At 42.6% G+C, this 27,681-nt stretch overlaps 3 protein-coding genes across 8 annotated transcripts in view; 1 reads left to right on the top strand and 2 right to left on the bottom strand.

Moving 5' to 3' along the window:
• The window catches only part of Nagk (N-acetylglucosamine kinase), a 36,600-nt gene extending 32,828 nt beyond the window's left edge, over positions 1 to 3,772 (bottom strand). Inside the window, exons 1-4 of one of the 2 annotated variants that reach the window (XM_075677341.1) lie at positions 3,748 to 3,772; positions 2,017 to 2,200; positions 1,069 to 1,210; positions 73 to 183 (exon numbers count right to left, since the gene is read on the bottom strand). In XM_075677341.1, coding sequence (XP_075533456.1) covers positions 73 to 183; positions 1,069 to 1,210; positions 2,017 to 2,106 — 343 coding nt within the window. In that variant the 5' untranslated portion in view covers positions 2,107 to 2,200; positions 3,748 to 3,772. Of the gene's footprint in view, positions 1 to 72; positions 184 to 1,068; positions 1,211 to 2,016; positions 2,201 to 2,894; positions 3,027 to 3,747 lie in introns of those variants that run through there. The other variant, XM_075677340.1, reaches the window with a different exon arrangement.
• Positions 3,773 to 4,670: 898 nt separating this feature from the next.
• Positions 4,671 to 27,681, top strand: part of Scgalpha (sarcoglycan alpha) — a 196,785-nt gene continuing 173,774 nt past the window's right edge. Inside the window, exons 1-10 of one of the 4 annotated variants that reach the window (XM_075677337.1) lie at positions 4,674 to 5,015; positions 5,107 to 5,199; positions 5,290 to 5,432; positions 5,510 to 5,582; positions 5,771 to 5,969; positions 7,179 to 7,359; positions 10,683 to 10,897; positions 11,258 to 11,272; positions 11,342 to 11,485; positions 12,166 to 12,255. In XM_075677337.1, the coding sequence (XP_075533452.1) occupies positions 4,958 to 5,015; positions 5,107 to 5,199; positions 5,290 to 5,432; positions 5,510 to 5,582; positions 5,771 to 5,969; positions 7,179 to 7,359; positions 10,683 to 10,897; positions 11,258 to 11,272; positions 11,342 to 11,485; positions 12,166 to 12,238 (1,194 nt within the window). In that variant the 5' untranslated portion in view covers positions 4,674 to 4,957 and the 3' untranslated portion in view covers positions 12,239 to 12,255. Of the gene's footprint in view, positions 5,016 to 5,106; positions 5,200 to 5,289; positions 5,433 to 5,509; positions 5,583 to 5,770; positions 5,970 to 7,178; positions 7,360 to 10,682; positions 10,898 to 11,257; positions 11,273 to 11,341; positions 11,486 to 12,165; positions 12,721 to 27,681 lie in introns of those variants that run through there. The other 3 variants (XM_075677336.1, XM_075677339.1, XM_075677338.1) reach the window with 3 other exon arrangements.
• The window catches only part of LOC142566383 (astakine-like), a 47,695-nt gene continuing 33,202 nt past the window's right edge, over positions 13,189 to 27,681 (bottom strand). The window contains exons 4-5 of one of the 2 annotated variants that reach the window (XM_075677348.1): positions 25,648 to 25,862; positions 13,189 to 21,684 (exon numbers count right to left, since the gene is read on the bottom strand). In XM_075677348.1, coding sequence (XP_075533463.1) covers positions 21,661 to 21,684; positions 25,648 to 25,862 — 239 coding nt within the window. In that variant the 3' untranslated portion in view covers positions 13,189 to 21,660. Of the gene's footprint in view, positions 25,863 to 27,681 lie in introns of both variants that reach the window. The other variant, XM_075677347.1, reaches the window with a different exon arrangement.

Below are 27,681 nucleotides of genomic sequence, written 5' to 3'. Positions count from 1 at the left end.
AGACACCATAAATGCAAGGAATAATAATAATAATAATAATAACAATAATTCAAGAAACACCTTGAGACTTACCAGAACCTTCATCTCCAAGAATATGTCCCCAGCCTCCACAGCGATGCACTGAATCATTAGTATTGACGAGCAAACAGTTGGATCCTGTACCAGCTATCAGGACAACACCTCCTGCACAAAGTTTGTCTGCTTGCAAAACAGTTCTAACTTTGGCATCAAAAGTAACAGGCTCACATATTCTTGCTTTTCTTAAAGCACAGATGTGAAAAGTTTGGCAACAGACTTAATGTAGCAACTCTCGAACGAAGATGCAAGATGCAAAAGGTGCAGCGCTGTCATTTGTAGTGGAAATCACTACATTGGTTCAGTGTATGTTATGCGGCATACATGAACACCTGTGAACAAGGAATGAAGTTCAAGGCATGCAAGCATCGAAACAAAGACAAAAAAAAAAAGGCAGACCATGACCTGCCACTGACTTATGGTACAATAGTTGATGACATGTGATTTTACATATTACCCAGCTGAATGAAAAGTGAATAGAAATGGACAGAAATCTCGATGCACTTTATTAGTTCATTACATTATGTCAGTGAGTAATCATGAAATAAATATGCATGAATCTTCATGTTGAACCCTGATCACATCAGCTTCTCAAAAGTATTAATGTACTTGTTGTGGTTGCAATAATAGCAATAGTGACGGTTGCAATAACAGCAATATCTGCCATTGACAACTGTGATTGAGAACTGTTTAGCACTAATGTTTTCAACATCTCTGGCCTTTGTATTGCCACAATGTTCTTTTTTTAAATATCAAGCACGAAATTCATAGCATCATCAAAAATTCAAATTTTTGCTCTTTGCCAGATTATGTTAAATGCTGTTTCATAACCATAGTAGTTATGCTGAACTTGTGCACTCCACACTGAAGGAAGTAACATCTGAATTCTTAACTTCTGTGTCTTCATTACACATTTAGATAAGTGTTGATGTGACAGCAATCAATATTCAGATGGAAAAACAGGCTTGTCTTCAGCCAGCTGGGGGCACTAACCATTTGGTGAAACTGTCTTGAGTGCTCCAATGACATCGCTTTGTACCACTACTGATGATGCAATGTCAGGGTGCTCCTTCAAGATAAGTTCTTTTAGATCATTATTTGTTGTCTCTTGCTCACAGCCACTGAGACAAAGACTCTGAAAAGTTAAATGGATCAGTATTCACAATACAAGTAGCATACCACACACTGGCAGGCAGAGATAGTGTTCTGTTTCCAAAACTGATCTCAAACAAGCACATGCTCTTTACTATTGCAAGCAGGTGTTGCAACCTTCCGAATGCTTTCAAGGTCCTCATGTGCACTTGCAAATATTAAAACATGGATTACGGTGGCATCCAGGGAGGAGTATCAGTTGGTTACATTTATATATGGACACATCTTGAAACAGCCACTTATGGAAATTGCATGCTTGTGTAAGTACAGCACAAATTTTGATAACCTTGCTCTAAAAATAGCAGAGCCTTGCCTATACACACAAACTGATATTAAAATGTTTAAGATGTCTTAGGTATTGCATAGTCAGCTACAGAAAAGTGAAATGTTCCGTTAAGCATTAAGGCACAAAAAAAGAAAGCATGTTTTCACTGGATGTGAAGTAAGAAAAATCGCATTATGTACTGCATGTCATTTCTGCACATGTACCAGCAAGTGTTTGGACCATATAAAACCTTGCAGGGCCTCTAATCTATACCAACATTAACAGCTCAGTGAAATTTCACTGGTCTGCTTCATAATACCCAATTTTTTTCAGAAGAATGGTTCTCACAAACCAGAATGTGATCACTGTATTCAATGTGTGACAGAAAATTGCATTGTTACATGCAGTTTATTTTTTGGATATCGTCAAAAGGTGATTATGCAAAACTGAGTAATGTTTAAAAGCAACATATCACATGTGGTATCACTATAAAGGTACTGTACTAGACCAAAAATGCAACTCACTAGTGATGCGAGGCAAACTTCGTGACTAAGACCAGCATTTTCCTTGGCAGCCAGAACAAGTTCATAGACACGTCTTTGGCATTCTTTCATTCCAACAAGCCAGTGGTTTACAGGGTGACCTTCCGACCATCCCAGGATTCGGCCGCTTTCGTCTACTACAACTGCTTTTGACAAAGTGGCTCCCCTAAAATGTCACGAGACAGAAGATACACAACAATCGACGATACGTTTTCTGAAAGGTCACACGTTACACGACACATGCGCGGGAAGACGCCGCTGCGTACAGCTCCGACACGAGAAAAAAATAAAAATAACGTACGTCGATCCTCAACCAAGCTAACTGATTTGTGCCAGCCCAAAGGCTGCCTGCAAACGAATTCAAAGCGCAAGAAAAAAAAGAGTACACGTTGCTTGTTATTAAAGTGAGAAAGTAGAACACCTTAGCAAAATTGTACCTCTGCAATTTTAACTATTACTCAGCTCGGAAAGTTCGACGTGACGCCGGTGACGCACTAAACTTCCCGCGCTCGGGCTTCGCTGTGTATGTTGAAGTAGGCGCAAACGCACGTGCCGCTTGACTTCTGTTGTAGCTCGTTATCTGCACGATAACTGGCGACCACGAAAGATGGTCGCAGAACTCAAGAAGCGCCATGGAGGCATGGGCGTACGCGGCAGTTCAAAAACGCGATTGTTATCTCGCCATGTGATGTTATGCATTCGCGCTCACGACTGCTCCCATTCCTGCATGCCGGAGCTAAATGGGAAATTATTGCGTAAAAAAAAACAACAAAGAAAGACTTCGGCTTAACTTTAGTGCAGCTGTAAGAATAGTTGAGCTGCATATAACGAAATTAGTAATCAATCGGCAATCAACCTACCCTTCGACGCCGCCGAACAGCTTCATCGTTCTTCGATGTAGTAAAAAAAAAAAAAAATTTGGCAACGTGGTACGTGTACCCACAGGTGTCACACCGACTGTACGTACGGCTTCAACACATATGGGATTTTATAAAACGCAACAAGAAAAAAAATTGTGGCAGGTAAAAAAAAACCCAAGTAGCTCCCTACTCAATAAAAAACCCGGCCCCCCCACCTCTTTTTTTTTTTTTTTTTTTTTGTGAAACGTGCGCCTTGCAAAGGGTGACTCGTGTAGCAACCCATATACTATGCCGCGTCGTTTCCTTTGCGCTACGCGATTCTTGGCATTACACTTTTACCGGCGCTATGCATGGCGCAGTGCCAGGGGATGTATCAGATACGTTGAACGGTCAACCAGCTGGTTTTCGTTGCAAAAAGGCATTTGCATTTTTAGTGTGCCACAGACGCGTTGCAACTGCGCTCGAGGAGAGTACTATTACAGATGGTACTGCGGCACGTGCGCAAGAAAACAAATCGGGTTTGATACAACGAGTATAAATAATTGTCTTTGAAATTACTATGCGTTTATTTACTGCATTCGTCGGTTTGCAGTAAATCTTTGCACACTTTTTACAGCATGTGAGCGTAATTCTTTCTGCTGTAGGCCCGTTATGAAATTCCATAAACATTACGAAAACTGGTACTTCGGCACGCGCCCGCTGCGCCTGCAGTGTTTACACACCATAGAGTTTCATATTAGTATTATTAGAAACTCTATGTTACACACTCATACCATAGAGAAAAAAATTCTCATACAGTCACGGGATCCTGAATATTTCGCTGCGCGTGTTCAAAAAAAGATTTTGTGCTCACCACTCCACTGTTCTTGCTCAAACTTTGCAGAACGGTCGCATTTTGGCGTCGACTTCGTTTAGTATAATACTTGGCGCAGTTAATTGTTTAGTTTCTAAGGAAAAAGTGGAAAATTGCCTACACTTATGGGGATGCCAGGTGCTGCCGCGACGGCGCAAGCATAAACTTGTGTCGCCACCTGTCCTCATCTGCAGAAAACGGCGTTTCAGGGAGCGCAGTCGCCTGTTCCAGGAGCGGGCAACACGCGGCAGCCCACATATTAACTCTGTGCGGCAGCCCTCCCTCAAACGCTGCTTTCTACATATGATGGCAGGTGATGACACAAGTCTGTGTCAGGGCCGGCTTTTCAGACGCCGTTTTTCCCGTAGACAAAAGCAGTTTCTCATTTTTATCTTTAAAAGAACAAGCAACTAATCGTGTCAAGTGTTATACTAAACAAAGTCGACGCCATAATGCGACCGTTCTGCAAAATTTGAGGAAGAACAGTGCAGCGTTGAGCGCAAAATCTTTTTTTTGAACACGCGCAGCCAAAATAACTGCTCCATATGGAATGCATAGAGTGCAACGTACGAGTGTGCTGCGGCCTGGTGAAAAACCTGCAGAGTGGACTGCTCCCATTATGCCCATTCTAAAACAATTGGTACGGATTAGAATAGACGTGTACAATGGACATGCTATTGCTACTATAATACTATGGACATGCGAGGGACCTTGCATGTATACTCATCTACAGCTTTTTAGCACCCGCCACCACCATCGCAAGTGGTAAAAATTAGCCCGGAGTCCCCCACTACGGCTTGCCTCATAATCAGATTGTGGTTTTTGCGCGTAAAACCAATAAAACCCAGAACTGAACAGTTGTTTTGCTGGTACGGATAGAAGCTCTCCTATGCGTGCTTCCACTTAGGTGGGCACTAGGGGCCGCCAGGGTAGCTAGGGTCCCGAGCCACAACCTGAGCAACGTCTCGCCTGAGCTGCACAGGTTTGATGAGCGTTCGATACTAGACGTTTGAGTGATCGTTTATGTTGTTATGTGCCTTTATCCTATGCATCCTTAGTACTGGCGTTCGAGGGCCTTCTTTTGGGTACGGAGCTAATTGATTAGCCATCGGTACGCAATTCCGTACAGCTAAGTTCAGCGGAGCTGCTCCCGAGCCTCCGCGCATCAGCAATCTGTGTTTCGGAGAGGAGAGGCACAAGCTATAGAGCCATGTCGCTACTGAAGGCGCTTGTTTCAGCGACGTTCTTGCTTAGCTGCAGCTGCTTCGGTGAGTATTAAAACCGCCTAACTGCATTATATGCTCGCTTTACATCGCGTGAACCAAACGCTGAATTTCGCATTCGGCTTATGTCGTACAGGTGCGAAACTCCAAGATTTCAGAAACCAGGTGCTGCAGACTACTGAAGTTTTTCATTTCTATATCGATAAAGATATGTTTGACGCATCAATAGGTACGCAATCGTGCTTCGTATGAAGAAGATTTAAAAAAAGCTCACTTCGTGTAACCAGTGATTATGTGGCCTATCTTTATTATTCAACAGATAGCTATGGGCGCACAGAATTTAGAGCTGCTTTGTTAGGAAAGCCGGATCTACCAAAGTGGATGTTCCTACGGCAAACAGGCAATTCAAATAGGGCACTTTTGTACGGTTCGTATCAAGACAACGGAGAACTCAATATTGAGGTGAGTTGTGCGTTATTATTTATTATTGTGACAAGTGGTTAAATGTACCTTTCTTATTTCTTCCTGATAACATTAAGGTCTTTGCCATCAACAAGTACAACTACAAAACATCTCTTCGTGTAATTAGCCTTCAAGTGGAAAAAAGGCCTAGTGAGTTTATCATATATCTTATTTCAAATGACATACTGTGGCACTCTCATCTAATCAGCTAGATGCACTTCACTTGTTGAAGATATCCCTTAAGTTATTAGACGATTTTGATTATGGTGATCTGTGTTAGGTTTTTAACGTCGTATTTTCATTTCCCTTCTCCCTTCCTCTCTTTATTTGGTTTTCAGGAGAAGCACTTTACGAGGTAGAGATGAAGTTCTTAAATCTTAATATTGAAGACCTTTTTGAAGGTGACTGGCTGTCCGACTTGGAAGAAATTTTTCGAGATCACTTATGGAAAGAAAGCCCAGTAATCTATGTGACAAAAGTGGCCTCAGTGGTGGACATTGGTGGCAGGGTACCTGTAAATCCAAAGGACAAGGAAGGGTAAGCCTCCCAGTTTGAATTTCGCGTGCTCTGATCGCCGAATTTCGTTGTGCCACAATTTCACAAGGAATCACATTTTTCTAGGTCTGAAAGTTCATATGACTTGAGAAAACCAGCAAATGCAGAGTTCGCTTCAATTTCCCAATTATGACGAGCCCACTGAAACTAAAAGCTTAAAAGCTAATTTTTTAAAATTAGCGACTAATTGCCATGTATTACTCGTCACCTCATTGTTGCCACTACTGACAGCATGTCTCCGGAGGAAATACGTAGCTGGGGGACAGAACTGAGGTAATGTTAAGTGCTGCATGACTAGTCATGCGGCACTTATTCGTATTTTGCTGACTTCCTTTTAGGTTTGGAAAAACTTTTATGTAGCAATAGAAAGCTGGATAGGGAATCTTTCAGGATGTTATACAATTTTCTCATCAACACTTTTGCTCTGTTTATAATATTTGAGAAGTTGATTAATTAATAACTAATTATGTAATTAGGCAATATTAAAAAAAACAGCCCGACTTGCTCCAAGTGATGGCAAACGTCATTACCTTGGTTCTGTCCTGCTACATAGCAGTTGCATATTTAAAAATTTTGGCACAAGTTATGTGGGACACATGGTGTGTGTTCATGTGTACGTGTTTGTGTCAAGATCAGCCTCAAGGTCACATAATCTTGTATGGTATGGGGGTTATTAGATTTAAACGTTACACAACTCGCACAGTCTTTAATAGACTATCTATTTGTAAACAGAGTGATTAAAAATTCTGCGTCTATGCAGCTGCTTTGTCTCGAAAAGAGTAATAATCACTGATCTATATGTTATGATATTTGATGTAGAGCAATATGTACAAAACAATTGATCCTGAGTTTGCGCAGGCTCTGTTTGTGTTGAAACATTACATTAAGCAAACACTACTAACTTGCTCGGCAATGAATCCTTCCTCCCTTAGGCTTATGGATTAAATTGTTTACCCATTGGTGATCATTCTATTGAATACTTTTTTGCGTGTTACTAGTGCTTTAATCTAGGCACTGCTGTCATGAAAAGTGAAAAAAAAAAAGTGATGATGTCACGCAGCTCATTAGCAATTTGTGCTTCAGGATTACCGAATATTTCCTTCAAAAGTATCGTTGATAACACTGCTAATCTTTGAAAACAGAATGTTATCAAAGAAGCATTCTGTGTCATGTAGGGCACGACTCTTTCAGCATAGTGGTACGCATTGGAGGGACGACCAACTTTTCCCAGGAGCTGCGCACTCTAGAAGTTGAAGCCAATCAACTGCGAAACAGGGTCTCGTGTCCACGTGACTACAAACGAACATCTGCTGAGTACCGTTTCCGGAGTAGGAGCTTTCTGCCTGACTGGTGTGGATTCCGGCTAATCACGGTGAGTAATCTTAACACAGCTTTAAAAGTGTCCCACTGAGCAGTTGCGTTTAGAGCCTAAGAAAGGTCTTGGGAGATAATGTAACTGTCTCCATGGTATGCGAACTGAAAGGGAAAAAAAAAGACCTATTCTAGAACAAAAAAACATCAGCTCAGCATTTATGAAAGGTAAAATTTCTGCTTCTTCTCCCATCACTTTTAATCGTTAATGAAGTTGGCACTTTAATCTTTTGTGGTGGTTCAGTGGCTGTGGCATTCTGCTGCTGAGCACATGAGTGTCACGCATGGGGTAGGGAGAACTTTACTCCCCATCCACTTTTCAAAATCCTCTAAGGGGGTTGGAGAGAAAATGGGTGTGGAGGGAGCGCATTGGCTCCCTTCAGGTGTAATTTTTCCTTCTGATATTTTCTGGCTGTAACTCCTTCACAAAAGGTTATTACCTTGCTTTAGCCCCCTCATAGAGCAGATGAGCTCACTACTAAGCTCACTACTACTTTCTAATGCGGACATTAGCCCGCTAGAATGCGATGCGAGAGCTTTGAATGTGCGCTGTGTTGCACATCCACCAAACCTTGGGTTGCAAGATCTGTGCATGAAGATTCACATTTGTTGGGAGTTTGTTAACTCCTTCACAGACTTAGCTTCATGAAACCTCGCCTCAGCTGGTTCAGGCAATTTCAAAAGGAAGGAAAGCTTGCCCTCAGGCAGTTCTGTAGAATGAGATGCAAACTGATGGAATTCTCACTCCTGTCCTTATCTAGTAACTTTACCACAATAGTGCTATTCTGCTTCATGCTTTTATTTCATGAAGACAGTGACCCAGGAGCAATGGTGAATGGGTATAAAAAGAAACTACAGAATTTTAATTTCTATTTCATGCTAAGGCTTATGCTTCTTGCCTTTGATGCAGAAGAGCTAATATTGAAGGCTGTAAAACAGCGTCACTGGCTCTGCAATGATTTTTCTTGTTATCGGAACAGTGCAACAACTAATGCAAAAGAAATAATTGAGGTTGGAGATCCAAGCATCGTGAAAAGGCAGGTGATACTGCGCTGTGATGAAAATTCATGTTGATGTGCATTCCGTGCACTGAAGGATTTCTATTCTTAGTGCTACTGTCAAGTTATAAACATGGCACACATTTCACCTACGCAATCTGCTTTCCAGAAAAACTGTGGGATAGCATGACATGAGTGAAGTTATTGACAAGTACAGATGACAGCACCTATGTGCGAGTTCTATAAAGAGGATCTTAGTGCAAGTTGTCTCCAGCTTCAGAAGGATATGTTAATTGATGTAATGAAGAAATGTGATTTGTGCTTCTGCTACATATCAAGATGCGAGAGATAGTTTTTCAGAAAAAACCATGTTAACCTTAAAGGGAGCTCTTACCAGTGGTAGTTAGGCTTCCTCGAATAGCACTGAAGATCCTGGTAACTTTCTGCACATCAGAAAGGGACTTCTCATGCCTTCGGAAGGTTAAGACTTCCCAGTTTTCTACAACGAGGCTGGCAACATTAAACCATGCTACCTTACCTAACTGTCACAGAATAATGGCATGGCACGTTGACCTATATGCTATGTTGTAGCAAGTGAGTTCTTTAGCGAACAAGCAGTTCATAGAGAAAATGTGTTTCATATTGCAAGTTTACGAAGATTGTGCTTTGTATGTCAATGTGTATGGATTGCAGTGCTTCAAGTTTGCTTAAGGTGATTTCATGCAAAACTGTTTTGTTAGAGTGAATTCTGTACAACGGAACCTCATTTTTATTAAGAACATAATTAATGGGCTATGTCTTCTCCGTTGTGCATGCATTTCTTGCTCAAGTTCTTTATCAGGGTGCCACATTTATTTTTAATGGGCATGCTGTCATCTGCATAAGATATTAAAAAGAAATTAGCTTCTGTATTCTGCTGGGAGAGGAGTCATTGCAACTCCTAGCCTAAAGCTGTTTAGATTTGGTAAGCTCGCAACAACTGGCACATTTATGCAGCTCTGCATTGCCAATGGCCACTGTACTGAAGGCTAGAAGTGTGAATTGGGATTTTTATATGTTTTCCAAGTGTCACATAAAAAAATAAGACCAAATAAACTGCAGTGATTATGTGGGAATAAAGCAAAAAGTATATGTGCACCTTCAGCACACCTGTGCAGCACATCTATTAGCACCCCTCTGGCAAAATTTAATGACCACACTGCTTATGGCTGAGCACAAGGTTGTTAATTGGGCTTTGATTTCTGGGAGCCTCTCTGCTCTCACGGGGACATATTGTAAGAGTTCCCACGCAACAAGTTCTTACGAACGTTGTAGAACCCTCCACTATGTACAGGTAGCTCAGGTAGCTCTTGCAGCTGAGGGATAAATTAGTTTGGCAGATTCATGTTTCAAGATTTCATCCATATTTCTTACTGTTTTGGTCATTGTGGTTGATTATTTTCAAAGAAAATGAAAGCCAGGCTTCTCCTTATTGAATTCTGCTACCATGGCATTGAGCCTGTAAAGTCTGGGTGAAGTCATGCATTTCACAGTAGTTTGTAGATATGTTTTTGTGCATAAGTCTACAAGAGTCTTTGTTTACTTTCAAATGTAATCTAGCTGCTTTAAGTATGCTTTATATAATTTTTTCTTGAGAAACAATTATATAAAGCCTACAATTTCTTTGGCACCTGTGTGCTGCCGATATCACTGAAGTTCACCCTTTGGTAATTCGTGTTAGCATTCTTGCTAGAGGCGAAAGGTCTTTTTCTCTGCTCCTTTCAAGGATAAGAAGATAGAAGTTCAGTGTGGAGCACCGAAAGGTCTCCAAAGGAGACATGCTGTGGTACTGAAATGCAACCACACAGTGGGCAAAGCAAGCACCTCTCCTCTGAATGAAAGTGCCATTACCTGTGCAGAGAGTTGCAGGATCTGTGGAGTAGCAATATAAGAATATGACAACTAACTCTTTGATATAGGGAAGGGACACTTTGGTGGTTGCAAATCAGCTGTATGCAACTCCGGCTGCTACCCTCTGTGGTAGCCCTGTGGCTATGGCATTGTGCTGCTCAGCTTGAGGTCATGGATTTGATCCCGGATGTAGGGGCATTTCGTTGGGCAGAAATGCAAAAATGCTTATGTACTTAGATTTAGGTGCATGTTAATGAATTTCAGGTGGTCAAAATTAATCCGCGAAGTTTTCCGCTACGGCTTGTAAGATCCCAGGATTTTTTTTTTGTTTTAACTCTAGCTGCTATGTGAACCAGCAAGCTTGCATCAGTCTTGCCTCGGCTCATTTTGGCACTAAGACCTCTTTGCATTGTTTGTCAATTCATCCTTGGTGCAGCTGCCAGAGCAGCTAGATGGTGAAGGAATGATGCAGCACCAAGATGCTGCCTTCTCACCCATCCCACTAGAAGAGGACAGCTATAATCCACCCGACATGGGCCACCTGCCCCGGAGGGACTTGCTGGCAGATTTTCTGCTTTCTCTACTGCTGCCAGGTTTTGTCACAGCTATGCTGCTCAGCACACTCACCTGCTTCATGTGCTGCCAGCATGAGTGAGTGTATGTTTTTACCTACAGTGACCATGGAGTGACAACCATATCATTTGGTCAAACTATGACTCTGATCTGCCGTGGTTGTATCTTGATGGGAGCAGAATACAAAAACACTCATGTACTGAGCTTTGAGTGCCTGTTAAACAGTCCCAGATGGCCAAAATTATTCTGTAGTTCTCCTCTATAGCGTGTCTCATTGCCTCTGTGTTTCTTTGGGACATTAGACCCAATCAACCAATAATCAGTCACAAACAATCATTGACAGACATGTAGCTTGCATGTGAACCCAGAAAGGCACAAGATACCACTTCACAATTGGTTCTCTGTTTTGACCCCCATTTTTCTTGCCCTTATTTTCAGAGAGGATGTCCCGAGGTGAGGAAGCTGCTGCGTCTACATGACTGTTGTGTTGTCCCTTCCTTCCGTGGCTGACATCCTGTGCAGTACGCAGGTGGAACAGCACAGCTCCATTGAGCGCGCCACCAATGCCCTGCGCCAAATGGCCACAAAGCGTAATCTTTCCTCGGCAGCCTCATCTCGAGTCCATTCCCGTGCTGGCAGCCCCCTTGATGCTTCACTTCCTCGGCCGTGCGTATCCCCTAGCTCTTCCAAGTCTTTTTTGGGGACCATTCTGACATATTAGGGCTGGGAATTTGATTGACAAACCATGCAATTAAGCATGGTACTTAATTAAGCATGGCACCAGGCCAGCGAACATCTCTAGCCATTAGAAAAATCAGTGCGTTTCCGGCACCACTGGTATTTTAATCAATTACATCCCACATATGAGGCAGATGCTGTACCACTAGGCCATCGCTGTGGCTGTAGGAGGTCCCCCTACAGCCCAGAGCTTTGGGACCTCCTCCTGTATATTTTGTTACTATGCATATTTCCGAGAGTGAATGAATAAATGTTTCTTCTTAGCATATGCACCAAATTTCCCAGTTTAATATATTGAAATGCAGTGCTATCACTTCAAGGAGGAAATCTAATATGTGCTGCATGAATGGTTGTCAAACATTTTACCATGATTGAGAACAAGGTGTACAAAAATGTACCTTCTTTATTGCAATAAGAATAAATATAGGAGTTGTTGCCGCTTCCGTTTCTTCTGTAGGGTCTTTCCTTCGTGCAAGTGTGACCAACCTTTGGACAAAGGTCCCCCATTGAGAAACTTCATTGCATCTTAATATCATTCAGAAGATAGCAGAATTGGCTTTATACTGTTGTTTTTCTGAAATGACATTTTTGCTGGCTTGTTTGTGTAGGTCTCGGCAAGGAACACTCAAGCTTCGGGCCCTCCCACCACCACCATACTCTGCTGCCCAGAATGATGCCTGATTCTGGAGATGAGCATGGTAGGAACCTAAGACAAGCTGGTCCACACTCATCCCCAGCTTGTCTTCTTTAGCCGAAGCCATTAGCAAACTTATGAAGTAGATCTTAGCTTTGACTGCACATAGCTGCATCTTTGGTACAAGTCCTTCATTGGCTATTGACATCTTGTGAGCTTCTACGGCAAGAGGTAAAGATATAGGTATGTTCCATTTCTTACAACTCCAACCTTTCTTGTGCCAAGTCTGTGTCACCTTTAGCATACTGGTCCTTGAAGCTGTGTCATAGCCTTTGCTTTTATCTGGCAATTTAAACCAACTGTACATTTTGTTTAGTGAATGATTTCCTTCTTGGGAAAATAGTTGTGAAGTCATGTGGGCCATGAAACTTATATGTTGTAAAATCAGATCTTTTGCGGAAGTACGGACATTATACCGGGTGTCCCAGCTAACTTGAACCAAGGGTTTAAAAATGAAATATTGGGGTCAGGAGAGTGAAACTACCTGCATATTGGTGACAGGCATTTGGCGCACCACAGGAAATTTTTTGTATTGCAATTACTTAACTAGTAATTAAGATAATTTTTTTAAATTTTTTAATATTGACTTTAGACACTAAGTGTGATTCGCAAAGTTGGAGAGCACTTTCAGAAACCCCCATTCCATTATTCGCCATAAAGAAAACCTTACGTGTACCTCTTTTTTCGAGCTCGAAAGAAAGCCCGCGAAATACAAAAAAAACCACGTGACGAGCGCATTCGCGCGCCGCGATCGTGCTGCTCTCAACCGTGCTTTCAGTGAACGAAATCAGCTCCGGTATTCATTCGGCGGCCCCGTTTCAGAGGCAGGCCGATATCTTGGTGGTGGTTTCTTCGGCCGTGTCAGCCAGTTCGCGCGTGACGGTGTAAATTGCAGCGAGTGCGCTGCGCTTTGCAGTCGCGATAAAGACTGCCAAGCTCGAAGTTTTCAAATGAGAGGAGTTTTATTTGCCAGTTGCAAAGAAAATAAAAGTGGCGGTTTATGGCTTGGCTGTGCGGCGATGACAGCCGTGGCATGCGGTTGTCCTGACTCCATTTCATTTCGGTTTCTTACCAATTATAAAAAGTGCTCGAATAGGTCACCTTGTGCGACGATACAGCTATGGCATCTTGTAACCAAATCAGCCGTTGCATTTCGTATGACAGCCTCAGGCATGTTTAAACAGACTTCCGTTATTTTGTCTTTAAGGTCTTGCGGTGTGGAAGTTGGTGTGCTGTACACCTTGTCCTTGATATGACCCCACAAAAAGTAGTCCAGAGGTGTCATATCAGGAGACCTGGCTGGCCAGTTCACGGGACCTAGTCGTCCTATCCATTTCTGCGGGAACGCTGCGTCGAGCCAGGTCCGAGCCTTGGCGCTGCTGTGCGCGGGGGCGCCATCGTGTTGAAACCACACATTTGTGGCCCTGGCGAGCGGTAGATCCGAAAGGAAGTCGTCAACGGGTCCTCTGAGGATATCATTGGTGTAGCGATCTGCTGTCAGCGTCTGGTCGAAAAACACAGGCCCGATCAAACTACCGTCGAAAAGTCCACACCAAACACTAAATGTCCACTGGTACTGGTGCTGCGTCTGTAAAACCCAGTAGGGATTTGAATCGCTCCAGTAATGAGCATTGTGCAGGTTCACCTGTGAATTGCGCGAAAAACTAGCTTCGTCACTCCATATCACTTTGTTCAAAAAATCCGGGTCGTCCTGCATCTTTATCAGAATCCAATTAGCAAAATCGGTCCTGTTTTGGAAGTCCCGTGGCAACAGATTTTGATGAAGCTGTACGTGGTACGGATGCAGGCGGTGTTTGCGCAGTATTCGCCAAACTGATGACCTGGAGACTCCGGTATCCTCGCTCACGCTGCGCACGCTTGCTTGGGGTTCCAGAGCGAACAGCGATAAAATATGCGTCTCGAAGTCCTCGTCAAAAACAGGTGCTCTGTGTCGTGTGGACGTAAAACTGCCCATCCGTCGCAGCGTCTCGAAGGCACGCAGGATCGTTACTGAACTTGGCCGCCTGCCTGGGTGCCATTGTTGCATAAGGTCTGCAGCGCGCCTTCTGTTCCCATGACATGCACCTAGAGCCAGAACCATGTCTGCTTTCTCTTCATTTGTAAACGGCATGTCTGCAGTGCTAGTAATCACTACACCAAAGATTCAGTCTCGCATGAGAGTGGCATAAGAAGAGCACACGACAAACTGTGCTTCACCGCTGCTTCCAGCTTTCAAAATCCTCATTAGGAAACTGCAACACACAGCCGCCAACACCTCGCGGCGAAACATTATTCCCTGTATTTCTCTTTTGCTTCTGAGTGACAAAGCAGACTCGCCATCTCAGTATCTTATCAGATTGGGACTAAGTCGTCGTCGCCGGGTGCCAACTAGCTGACGCGGACGAAAAACCCCCGCCAAGATATCGGCCTGCCGCTGCAACGGGGCCGTCGAATAAAGGCCGGAGCTGATTTCGTTCACTGAAAGCACGGTTGAGAGCAGCACGATCGCGACGCGCAAATGTGCTCGTCACGTGATTTTTTTTGTATTTCGCGGGCTTTCTTTCGAGCTCGGAAAAAGAGGTACACGTAAGGTTTTCTTTATGGCGAATAATGGAATGCGGGTTTCTGAAAGTGCTCTCCAACTTTGCGAATCACATTTAGTGTCTAAAGTCAATATTAAAAAATTTAAAAAAATTATCTTAATTACTAGTTAAGTAATTGCGATACAAAAAATTTCCCGTGGTGCGCCAAATGCCTATCACCAATATGCAGTTAGTTTCACTCTCCTGACTCCAATATTTCATTTTTAAACCCTTGGTTCAAGTTAGCTGGGACACCCGGTATATATATTTGTTGAAACCTGGGCATAGTACTTTGCATTGTGTAATTACTGTGAACTCATAGTGAGCATCAATATTATTTATGGAAGAAGCCAGTTTCTCATTATATGTCACTTGTTCACAGTTATGTTAGCCCAGACGTGATAAAAAAAGCCTACCTTAAAGAAAGCTTTCCTATAATATATTTGAGTTTTCCTTTAAAGGGCCCCTGAAACGGTTCGGACAAATTTTGTAGACGTGTAGGGTACAACTTAAGTAGAACATTCGCCCCACAATTTAAGTGAAGCGTTACGTATTAATGGAGCTACAAGCGATTACAAGTTACCCTCCTCCCTAGCCATACTTTTCCTCCTCAACTCATTCGCTGAGCCATCGGGGCTAAGCTCCGCCTTCACTGGTTCTGAGTCACGATGCGACGTCACATCGTCCACTTCCGGTTGTTTTGGAGCCCACCCCCGCCCGCGCGAGACCGCTCCGCTAGCCCCTTGGCCGTCGACCCCAAGCGAGAGCTATCGAAGCAGCGTGCGTTGCGAGCATTCTGTCGTAGCGCCGAACGTGTCTTGTATTCCGGTAACCACAGGCAAGCTGGTCATTTCGGCAAATGACTGTAGGCATAAACTCAAGCTGATGAAGGAACTGTAGCGTAGACATACGTGAGCTGCCTGATCGGTCTCCACGGTCCAGCCACCCATTGGCGCAGAGCTTAACCAGCCAAGAAAAGAGCTAGTATTGCTCTAACGAAGTGTAAAACATTTTAAACATTTACAAAAACAAAGTGTTAACGATTACACTCCTGCGAAAAATTTACACCAGCAGCAAAGAAGAATACATTTTGTTACTGCTACTGTGTGTGGTTGAGCTCTATGCCACCAGGTGGCTGCACCGTGCAGACCATTCACATTTGCGCTTCTGTTCATCCCCTGAAACGACACGCAAGGGCACACAGCCTTGCTCTTGCGTTTACCCTAATACCGGACTCGCAAAACGCTATTGCGTTAGTAATCTTCCGGTGTAAAGTGACGGCCGCAATCGCGCAAATCCTGGCACCGATCGGATAGCGGCAGTCCGATGCGCTGCAGCCAGTCCGCTCGTCTAATGGCTTGCAGAGGGACACGATGTTGCAGCTTGACATATTGCCAGTCGCTACATTTGCAGTCCACAACGCAACAAAGTCGAATCATAGCGCTCGCGAAAAGACAGACCGACACTGACGGCGGAGCTCTCGTCAAAGACGGAGCACGTTGTAAGACAAGCAGACGACACTTGCTGTGCGCCAGAAGTGCTTATGTGTACTGAAAAATTGTTCTTGTGCATTCTCTTTATGTTACTTTCTTTTTATAAAAACAAATTAAGTAACATTCCAACTATTACGAACATCATTTGTTTACCATAAAGTTGGAAAAATTATCGATGACGCGCCCTCGTCGGCCAATCGGATCGCTTGCCCCACTGATGTTATATGGGTGATTTGTGTCATATGGGTAGGGGCGCCTTAAAATTCCGCCGTGCCGTGTGCTGCGACTAGCAGCGATGTGCATTTTTAAAACCTTATAATAAATTACATGCTTTACGCAGAGCACTTAGATACGTCAATTAATGATCAGAAGGGCCTACTCTAACGACTCAGTATGTTTGTAAAAAATCATAAAATCGTCTCAGGGTCCCTTTAATTGAATAAAAGTGATGTACAAATTGCTTCAATATACTTGACACTGCACAGAATGGAAACTGTGGAGAAGTTAGGATGGTATATTTATTGTGTCCGGGCATGACAAATGCACAAGACTCTTTTCATATGCATCACTATGTTTGTCATCAGCCTTGTAATGTTAGTGTAGGAAGTGGAAATCGAAGTCACTAAGCAATATTTGAGTCTTCATCAATGGGACTTGCACTATAGTTGTGAAAAAAAAAAGAAAAGGAAGCTTGCTCTTGAACTATGGCTGCCACTGCTCTTGAATGACCATTACCAACCAAATAATGTGGCAAATGCCATAAGACCCACGTCCCTCTCTATCTCGCCCTTTGGTACTGACACAAACAGCAAGACCATTTGTTTGCAAAGCCTTGTTCATCCCTTGCACGCAAATATAAATGTTTTCAAAATTCAAATAACTTCCTAGTCAGTCAGTACCAAAACATGGCAGACCTTTTAGCCAGTAACAGCTGAAAATTCACTGACATTGCATTCTGTGAAATTCTAGAGCTCTGAAATTGTGTGTCGGCCATGTTACTGCAGTTTCAGCTAGTTGTCATTTATTTATTTATTTATTTTATTTATACATGTGTAAAACATGTTGGTGTGTCTTTTCCTTAATTTTGTTCCTCATTATGTGTTTGGATTGGTCTTTCAGCACACTAAGACTTCAGTAGGTGGGCAGTAAAAAATGTTGATGACTACAGCGTTATGATTTTATTTAGGCAACAAATGCACACAGCTTATAGTACTTACTTTGTGGTGTTCCTGGTGTTAGTCTTTTTTCTCAAATGCCAAGATATCAAATTTCATATAAAATAATGTATAACTAGAGTTGCCAACCATCCCAGATTTTGTAGGGCTGTCTCAGCTCTTATTCAGGATTCCCTAGTCCGAACTTGGCCTTGCCATGACAGCCATTTGTACTGGCAATACTCAAGTTGAATATTCTTGGACAGCAAGGATCACTCCGTGCACCTTCTGCGACATTCATGTTGCTTGTGACTGTGCAAACATTGTAAGCTATGCAGAGCCTTTTCAATATACCTAACCTTGGCAGCAGTCCTTTAGTGGAGAGTGTATTCTTAATCATTAAATGTTTCCTGGAGATGACAAAAATGCATCCTGAAAGGGAATGTTGCATGGCTTAGCCTAAATTTCCTCCCACATGGTCATGGCCAAAATCACATCGAGGGGCTTCCATTTTCTTCACACAATGCTAACCTATGCGACATAAAATGAGAACAATGGAAAATACATGTGGGAGTGACTTTTAGCTGTGGCTTGGCATGCTCATGGCAGTGCATACCGTATTTACTCGCATAATGATCGCACTCACGTGATGATCGCACCCCTGAATTTTGTAATCAAATTTCGATTTTTTTTTATTTCCCGTGTAATGATCACACCCCGAACTTACCGCAGTGATATGTCGTGTGCCAAGTCTAGCTAATAATGATCGCGCTTACCATCTGTTGAATGCTAAGCGAACGACTCTTCAAGGCAAACCAAGCGGTCTGCACGCACCAAACATTCTTAAGCAGATGCCCCATTTCATTCCTTTCATCACTTTCCGCACTTCCATGATAAAAAAAAAACTACAACCACACTTGCCTTTATTGTGTGTAGGCTTTATAATAGTTGTGGTCAACAACAACAAAAAAGGCGTTTTTTGATTCTTCTCGTCCGCACTCGTGGGCACGCAACAAACTGCGAGCGGCAGCAATAGCAGCCATGTTTACACTGATACGTTAGAAGTGTACCCTATTCATACGCCGACGCTTGTAACACAGCTAAAATATTCGCCCACCCTTAGCGGAAACGTGCCGCATTAGAATAGTAGTGAAGACAAATTCTGCAGTTTCCACAGCATGCCCGCCACGTGTTTCTATGTCACTGGCAGCTAAGCGCGCCCATCCGTTTCTGTCCCCTCAAAGTGGAAATGGCTACGTTATTGCCGCAAACTTGCCGATATTAACGATATTATAGATACGGAAGAAACTGTTTCAATGCACGTTATGTACTCACGAGAAGAAAAAAATTCATGTTCTGCGCGTTCGGCTTGCTCCCCCGGCCACCATGTTTGTTTTGGTGTCCCGCACTACATAAAGCGGCAGCCGCCTATTTGTTGACCTGTTGTCATCCCGCAGCAAACGCAAAATGAAAAAAAAAAAAGAAAAACATTTTTCTTGCGAGAAATTTAACTCGCGTAATGATCGCACCCCTGAATTATCGTCAATGTTTTTTTACAAAAAGTGTGATCATTATGCAAGTAAACACGGTATAAGGAAGTAATGCACATACTGCACATTAGTATTTTACCTAGCACTTTCCGACTTTGTAGCACTCCATCAAAGGTGCTGCAAGTGCAGTGGTTTTACATGGCTTCCAAGATAGCAGCACACTGCTCCGAGAGCCGCCTGCACAATGCTTGATGCAGTGCTGTCATTAAAGCAATGAGTTTATTTTGCAGTCTTTAGTGGAACATCTTGTTCACGAGCTGAACTGGATCGCAAAAGCAGAGCTTGTTCTGCTGCATAAAATTTTCAGCATCAGATTGGTGGTTTGAGGTGAGAACACCGAAACACTCATTGGCACTTGCATATAGAGGCAATGATATGTGCACCACAACACCGGAAACTCCCAAGAGGCCATTGGTGACATTGAAGGGTGCCATGCATGGACACCAGCTATTGCACAATTACATTATGAAGAAAGATTGTTTTAAGTATAATGAACAGTAAGTAGCCAAGACAAGCACAACTTCAAACAAAAAACCAGAAACAAATTTATTAAAGTGCAAATTTTACTAGCTCATTTTTCATGCATTCTTGTCCCGTATTCTTTCCGAGTTGACAGTTCTATGCATAAGCGATATATATTATGCAGTTACTTGCCCCTGCAGGCACTTCTGATGAGGAATATGCAATCTGAAAATGCATTTGCACATGGAGAGATTGAAAGGCTCTGAATGTTGCATACAACTGGCCAGAGGATGTCAACAGAGTAGGTGTATTGATGCTTTGACAATTAAAATGTGTACTAAAACTGTGGTTGTTATTCATTTCATGCTTGATTCAAGAATTTGTTGCTCAAAGTTAAGCAGTTTGCTCATTACATGACCTTACTATGACTGGGATCTGAAAGGAGCAGAAATCCACAAAATTTGTTGCTATCAGCTGGCCACTCCAAATCGGTCGAGCAGTCAACTATTCCTATAGATGCTCTTCCAAGTTCGAGATGTCCTGCTGCTGCAGGCACCGAGTGAGCCATCACTGAACGAGCTTGGAATAGCTTAGTTGAAGATAAGGATGTTTCTACTTTTCTCATAATAAACTTGTGACATTAAGGTACATTTTGCTTTTGTCTGTCGATTTGTTGTATTGATCAATGCGAGGTATTGCTGTTCTTTTGCTGGATCTCGATAAGTTGCATTGTAAAGTCTTAACCCTTTGAGGGTTAATTTTTTTTGCCGCGACCGTCCAGGGTTGATTTTTTTGTATTGCAGATTCCAGTTTTTCTAGGGTGACCGTAAAGTGAGAAAAAAAAGACTTTGCGTTAGTGTATATGTACTGTTTATTCATGAATAACAATAAAAGAAAGGAAATAAATGTATTAGAATTAAAAATTTGATGTATTGTTATACACAGAAGGCTTAGAAAATGTGCACACGAGAATATTTCGCAAGTGTCAAATGTTCCTGCTCTTACACTAATATTTACGTCCATAGCATAATCTTATCGCCAACCAGAGGCAATTAGTTTTCACGAGTTCCCCCCCCCCCCCCCAAAAAAAAAGGAAACGCATGCATGGTGGCACCTTTGCAAGCACTAAATGAGTGAGAAACAGGCGGTTGCCCTTTGAGTGATTAGTAACTAAATTTGATGGTCTGAGCAATATTAGCAGTCATTTTCAGTCTTTCTAAATATATATATGTAATAGTAGTTGTGTTCAGCTTTATTGCCACCATCACGATTGTGTAAATTACAGCTACTTTTTTTTTTTATCTTTGAGCATTTGCATGGCATTTGTCTGTTTTATTTGATTTTGCTATTTCCTTGCAGCGAGTGAGCAGCAAAGCATTGAGACAGCATTTGGACATAGTTTTTATCATGTGCTTTAAGAATGCCAGGATGTGCTAGATGATATTGACTCCTTTGCAGTGCACAAGAGGAGCTCAATAGGAAAGGCAAACATTTTCTTAAACTGAGCTTTACGGGTGTATGTTTGCAGCACACAACAGACCGCTGTTTCTATAGTATCAGTGACCAGTATGAACCTGCTTAGACTTAGTTCTGTGAAGGACTGAAGCAAGCTGTTTTCCCCATGAATTAACTGTACCAAGTTTCAGAAGAAATTAGTTTTATAGATTAGTAGATGAGGTCTGGTGCAACAGTCTGCATGTGCCACCAGTCTGGAATGGAAATGAGTGATACAGGGCTTGCTGCAAAACTGCGATGTGTCTTGCATCCTTTTTGAAGCTAATATGCCATCACAACGTAGTTAGATTACAGCAAGTAATTTCAGTTAGCCTCTTCATGCTGTACCGCTCACTTCACAGGAAAATTGTAGCACACAGAAATTTGGGAGAAGTTCATCCATAGTAACAATGTTCACAAGATGTTTGCCGAAATAAAGGTCTTACCCTTTGTTACAAGTTGTACATAAATGTTTATTGCAGAGGAACAGCATACATAGTTCAACACTAGGCACTAGTCATTTTGACCAGTGTTCTAAAAGTGCTTTACAGCAGTCTTCAGTACTAGTTGCAAATAATGTAATGCATATTTTTTCAGGGGGAGGGGGGAAAGGGTCGGCGGACTGTGTGTCGAAGTGATCCACATGAACCTCTTCTGCACCCAGGCAACTTTCTTTAAGGGTCCAGCCTGGTTTTATCCTGAAAATGCCACTATCCTAAAATCATGCACTCTTTGGACACACATCAAATAAATATAAAGACATGGACATGGCTATTTACAAATATTTATGAGATAAACATGTAAAGAACCGTAGGCTTGTTCTGTGCACACACAAATTGAAAGTGCTGTTTCAGATTTGAAATGGGCAGCACACCCAGAACGTTGAGTATGGTCATTGTGAAACAGTTGAAAAAACTTAAGAGGAAGCTTTAGCTCGGGCCTAACTCCAATGTGGCCTATTCAAGTACATGTAAACGCAAATTTGCTTATCCGAGATAACCCCTGGACTGATTGTAATGAAATTTGTTGCATTTGAGAGAAAGTTAAATTCTAGTGACTGCTGGAAGCGAAATTTCGATTTAGGGCCTGAATTTTGTTGAAAGAATTTAAGAATTCGAAACTAAAAAAAAGAAGGGAAGTACGAAGTGTACAAATTAATAGCTCTCCATCAAGAACAGATATCACGGTTCAACAAGTAGCATCCATTAGAGCATTCAAAGTGGACAAATTTGATGTGTCACTTTACATATTACGTGAATTTGTTACATTGTGTACAAGGGTGCTGCAAAAGCTGTATTTCCATATTGCTAAATTTCTTTAGATTCATGTGTAACATGCTAATATTGTCCACTTTAGATGTACCATTAGATGCAATTTACAGAATTGTGGCATCATTTGTCCTTGCAGAGTTACCGAGTTATAAACTTGATAGTTTTGTTTTCTGAAAATTTGTGAATTTTGCCGATTTTTAGTAAAAAATTGACAACCTAAGTAAAGATTCGAAACCAACAGCGACTAGAACTCAAGTTTCTTTTAAATGCAACAAACCTCATCGGTGCAGTGGTTGCCTAGAAAAACAAATTCTCCTTTAGATACACGTAAGATGCGAGCACCCAAGCTAAAGCTTCCTCCTAAGTTCCAAGTATGCTACATGATAATGTCTGTCGATGCGGAATATGTAACCTTGCCTTCGTATGACTTCTTGTCACGAATGGCATGTACAGCAAACTAAGGTCTTGCAAAATAATATATGCCCTGGTGGCCAGTTATGCGTTACAGGAGCCTAGACAATCCTGGCTAGAGAACAGTGCACAGCTGGTGTTCCTCGACTCCAGCAGAGCTTGTAATAGAAATATCACAGCAGCAGTCATCACAAAGCAACTGTGAAAACATACCACAGTGTATACAGTTGGACATGAATATAACAAATTACATAATGAAACTTCAAAAAAAAATTTGGTTGGTTATGTTTTATTTCAAGTCTTCCACTGAAACGACGACCTAAAATGCAAGATCCGAGACAATATCGGTTACGGCAAAATCGGTAACTTCATTCGCAGCTCTTAATATGTATTCTGGTCACGAGAATGTAAAATACTTGAATAGAGCAACTGTGTCCAGTTTCTCAATCAAAGCACTTCTAAACATTGTGCACACCTTGGCCAGAGATTTGGCTGCCCCGCAGTCGGCAAGCCAACATGCCGATCCCACATGATCACACAGACTCCTTGGTTGGTTGTAGTAATCGTGCAAAGGACAATTTTGCAATTCAGCGTTCCTCACGTGCCACGCATCAGCACTGCAAGCTGCCGACGGGCCATTAAAATTGTGCCATAGGAAGCATCAAGTTCGAGTTTCTATTGCAGAGACTCGATTGCAATTTTTTTTTTTTGCTATAAATATGTATGCTTATAACAAATATTGGATATAACAAAGGTGTTTGTGTTCTTTATAGCGAGGTTTGACTGCACTGCCTTTTTGGTTATGTGAACTTCTGTATATGGCAACCTGACTTCGCTGGTCCATGTTGCAAAGATGAAACTCTTGCCTGTGCATTTAACTACGTGCAGGGTTTTGCCCCCATCCCAATCACATTTTGTGCAAAATGTGCATATTAGAGTGGGTTGCAGCATAGAAATGTGCTGCTCTGTATAATTGACAGACCAGAAGAATTAATGCACAGCAATTTTTTTTTTTTTTTTGTAACAACATTCGGAATGCCAAGGTTAAGTGTGCTGTCCTGCAGCACATGGTGACAAAGCCAGAGTATGACACTAGGCTCTACTACAAGTCTCAAATAGAGAAAGAATAGAGATAGAGGAGGTAGAATTGTAAACTCATGTCTGAGCATTGGTGCATTTAAATGGAAACTTTGTCTGGTATACTTTGGCACTATGCAGGATGGCATGAAAACATTGGGGATATACGAAAGGCATAGTGATCTGGCAAAGCTGGCCATGTGCAGATGTGGGTAGGTTTGCCAGATTACTATGGTGTAGTTGTGAGGTGGGAGACAGATTGTAAATTACAAAGTACAAAAAAACGCACAGAAGATACAGTGGCACATTGCGGGTTAAGCAGTGGCAACTTGGGGATAGAGCACAGGGGCCTTGTTTATTTGTATACAGCTGGTGTACTGCTGTATAGACTTGCAGTAGCAATGTGCATCAATGTGCTAACAGATTCTTTTTTGGCAATATCTTCATGAACTTTGCTGAAGTGTGTTAACTTCAGTGAATAAATTGTAATAACTGTACCATCTGTATACTTATGCTAATGCTTCAGAGCACATTTGTGTTTCAGTATGAACCATTGTGCACATTTCGTGAAGGTAGCCTTCTGTTCTCGGAGTTTTCTTAATATTTATCCTTAAAAATTTGTCAAGTGTATGCCTCAACAACCAGCTACATGTTTCTTAATCCACTTGCAAAACATCCTATTGTACTGCAAAAAGATAGAGGACCTTCATGCTTTTTCAAATGCTCAAAACATAAAAGAAAATTAATGTGCTAGTAGAGTCTTCGTACTTAAAAAAAAAAAAAAACAATTGCTTATAACAGCCATTTTTCATACGGAAGCTAGCATTACCCTTGAGCTCAAATGTGAACGAAGATGATGCGAGAAGTAATACAGCATAAATATTTTGTGGAACTATTATGCAGCATACAGTAAACCAGACATGAGAGAAATAGGTCTTAAGTGAAATTCAGCTTCTACATGCTAACAACAGCACTCACTGTGCAACGTCAACTGTGTGAACAACTGTACTGCATGCGAATTTGACTTTTATTTTTTTTTTATTTTGTTGCCGAAAAAACTATTAGCAAGTTGCCAGTGTTGCCACAGATCCCTTGCTTCGCTTACAGCAGCACACAGCAATGGGAAGACACCACAGATCAAAGACGAAAGCAGCAACTACGAGGTCTAGTGAGCAGATTTACTTTGCCGTACCATAGGCATAGTGGATGGCACTTGCTGCAGTGTCGATAGATGGCATTTTATACCCAGCAGGGGATAAATATCAATTACATTGAAGTTATCCTGTCCTCAATGAGCCAGAGTATGGGGTGCAGTGGCACTACAGCATTTGTTTGGCGCACAGCATCCTGGCCACATTCAGTACGCACAACCTCCATTACAATGAAAACATACAGGCATATCACAGCTAAAGTGCTTGCCACGTGCCAGCAAAGTTTTGGGAAGCCGGTACATTGCCCATAAGGCTCGTCTGTGTGTATACCTGTTATTTGACCAGGAGAGGGCTGCGGTTGATGACGGAGGGAGTTCAGCTCGGTCTATACATACCTAAATGCAAATGTTGAGATCATGCTGCATTTAGCACACAAGCAGGTGCCATGCTACCGCACTTGCCTTCAGAGAAAGTCTAGTGAAAGTAAAGCCCATTACTGCGGATGACGTGCATGCATGTGTAGTAGTGTGTGTGTGTGTCTTCTGGTGTTGGCAGGCCCACACAAACGTATGCAGGGCCGTCAAACACATGAGGATGGGTGTTATGCGGTTCATGTGGAGCACAGCAACCCGTGCTGTGGACTGGGGGGAAAAGGCAAGGCAGGAAAGTTGGAATGTATAAACAGGGATGGGAAGACAAAGCATGCCTATCACTGGTATTCATCATAAATGCCAGTGAGGTCATTGCCGACCTGATCTCCCAGTGTAGCCGGCTGGCACTGGGCCGCTGTGCAGTGCAACCCGCCAGCACATGGGCAAAGCAGCGTGTAGGTGGCACTGTTCTTCTGCTGGACACCTCCGTTGTATGGATACCAGAGGGTGCGGTTCTCGGGTGCATTGTACGGTCGGCATGTGTCGCCAATCTGGCCCAGCTTCCGGCATTGTGGCACACTGTAGCGCTGCATTCCTGCAATTTGACACAAGTCTTGAGTCGGTATGTGTGCATGGGACAGTGATGGCAAAGAAACTTGCGAGACAGTGTGGCATGGTTAAATTGTCGACACTGAAGAATTCACCCATCCTTGAGTGTGTTGCCGTTTTTTTGGACTGTTGGAACACTTCAACAAGTTTATATATTGGCTTGTACAGAAATTAGTACATGTCAAAGATACAAGTTGGGTGTCACAGTAGTCTGGGAGCATTTAAGGGGCCCTTCACCAGGTTTGGCCATTGCAAACACAAGTGCAGTGCAGTGATCATGTGGTGACAATCATGTATCTAAGTATCAAACAGTGGCACAGCTGCAAGAACAACCGAAATTTCTAACGGAAGACTGCACGCCCTTCCTTGCTAGGCAACCTCGCTTCCAATCAGAGAGTCAAGTTCGTGTGCACAAATGTGTCTGCGTAAGGTGTACTGTCTTGCCTGCAGCCTCACCGGCAGTATGTCAATTAATTTGGCAACTCATTCATTTCCTCAGGCATTCCCCAGTCTCCTAATAATGAACGAATTTGAATAACGCTTGCCATAGAACGCTCCCTAGACGCTGTGCCCAACAACGTTCAGTGTACGTAACAAAAATTTGTGATGTGTCCTGGTGAGATGTCTTTTAAAACCTGGCTTGCAAGCCCACTTCAAATTCAGAGAGAGAGAGAGAGAACCTACGTAATTCTGTACAATTGTACTCTACTTATGGTTCTTTAGCAGAAACCATAAAAGTGGTATTTTTAGAACAGTACACCCTAGTATTTTGGGAAGGTGTTCACAGCTAGTGCAGAATGTTGGAAGTTTCGCCCGAAGGCAATTAAAGCATTGAAAAATAGTGTATATGGTTTAAGGCAAAGGGGGTTTTTAAAAAAGTTGTGGAGTGGAGATGATGTCCTGAAATTGAAGCCAGGCCACCACCATCTTACTCGGGACACAAAGAGACATCAGGAAGCGCTTTCTTTTCACCTCCATGTTTCAGATGACCAATTTAGCTGTAGAAATCCTATTTAATGAATATCTTTGTTTCACTGGTTTTAGGAGGAGAAACCTGAATGCTGTGGCACATTTTTTTATTTTAAAGAGTTCGTGGCATCAATATTTTGACAAATATAATATTTTAGCTACAAGCAACGCGCTTTTATTTTCCAATTACCCTAGCGTTTACATTCACAAAACAAAGGCACTTGCTAAGTTGTGAGCGGACTGTAGCCTGCGCGCCACTCTAGGTGAAGTCAGGGCAAGCGCTGGCTTCAGAATTTAATACCTCCTTGGTTTAAGGTTACAATGCTCGAGCTCCTGGAACGGTGTTCTCCTCTACGTATCACGAGAAACTGAATTGAAAAACAGCGCCTTGCTAGTCGACAACGTTGGCGCGGTGGGTAACGACGGCAGCGGCGTAGCAGGCGCCATGCCTCGATGGTGCATCAGCGCGACGGAAAATCAGCGGCGTCTGTCGGCATCCACTGAAAGAATTACATAGATTTAGCTTGACGTTTACTGTCTAATGTATGGATGGACCATATAGTGTGGCATGCACACAGCTGCTCAGCACGAGGACAGTAATGTACTGTATATATATATACGCACAACGTTCGATCATGCCAGCAGCGGAAGGCAGAACGCCGACGGTGCGTCCACTTGGCTTCGCAGTTTCTCGAGCCAAACGCACTGTGTATCTCCGGAAACCTCTAACCCTCGGCCTACACGTGCGAGCCATGCATGCGCCGTTGATACAGTGACAGCGCAACGGCACGAACGTGCCTCAAGCGCAATACTGGCCGCGAAAAGTAAAAAATGTC

Source organism: Dermacentor variabilis, unplaced genomic scaffold (genome assembly GCF_050947875.1).
Source record: "Dermacentor variabilis isolate Ectoservices unplaced genomic scaffold, ASM5094787v1 scaffold_12, whole genome shotgun sequence".
Classification (NCBI taxonomy): domain Eukaryota; kingdom Metazoa; phylum Arthropoda; class Arachnida; order Ixodida; family Ixodidae; genus Dermacentor; species Dermacentor variabilis.
The sequence above is the reverse complement of the archived record's forward strand: the minus strand, read 5'-3'. Positions and strand labels throughout refer to the sequence as shown.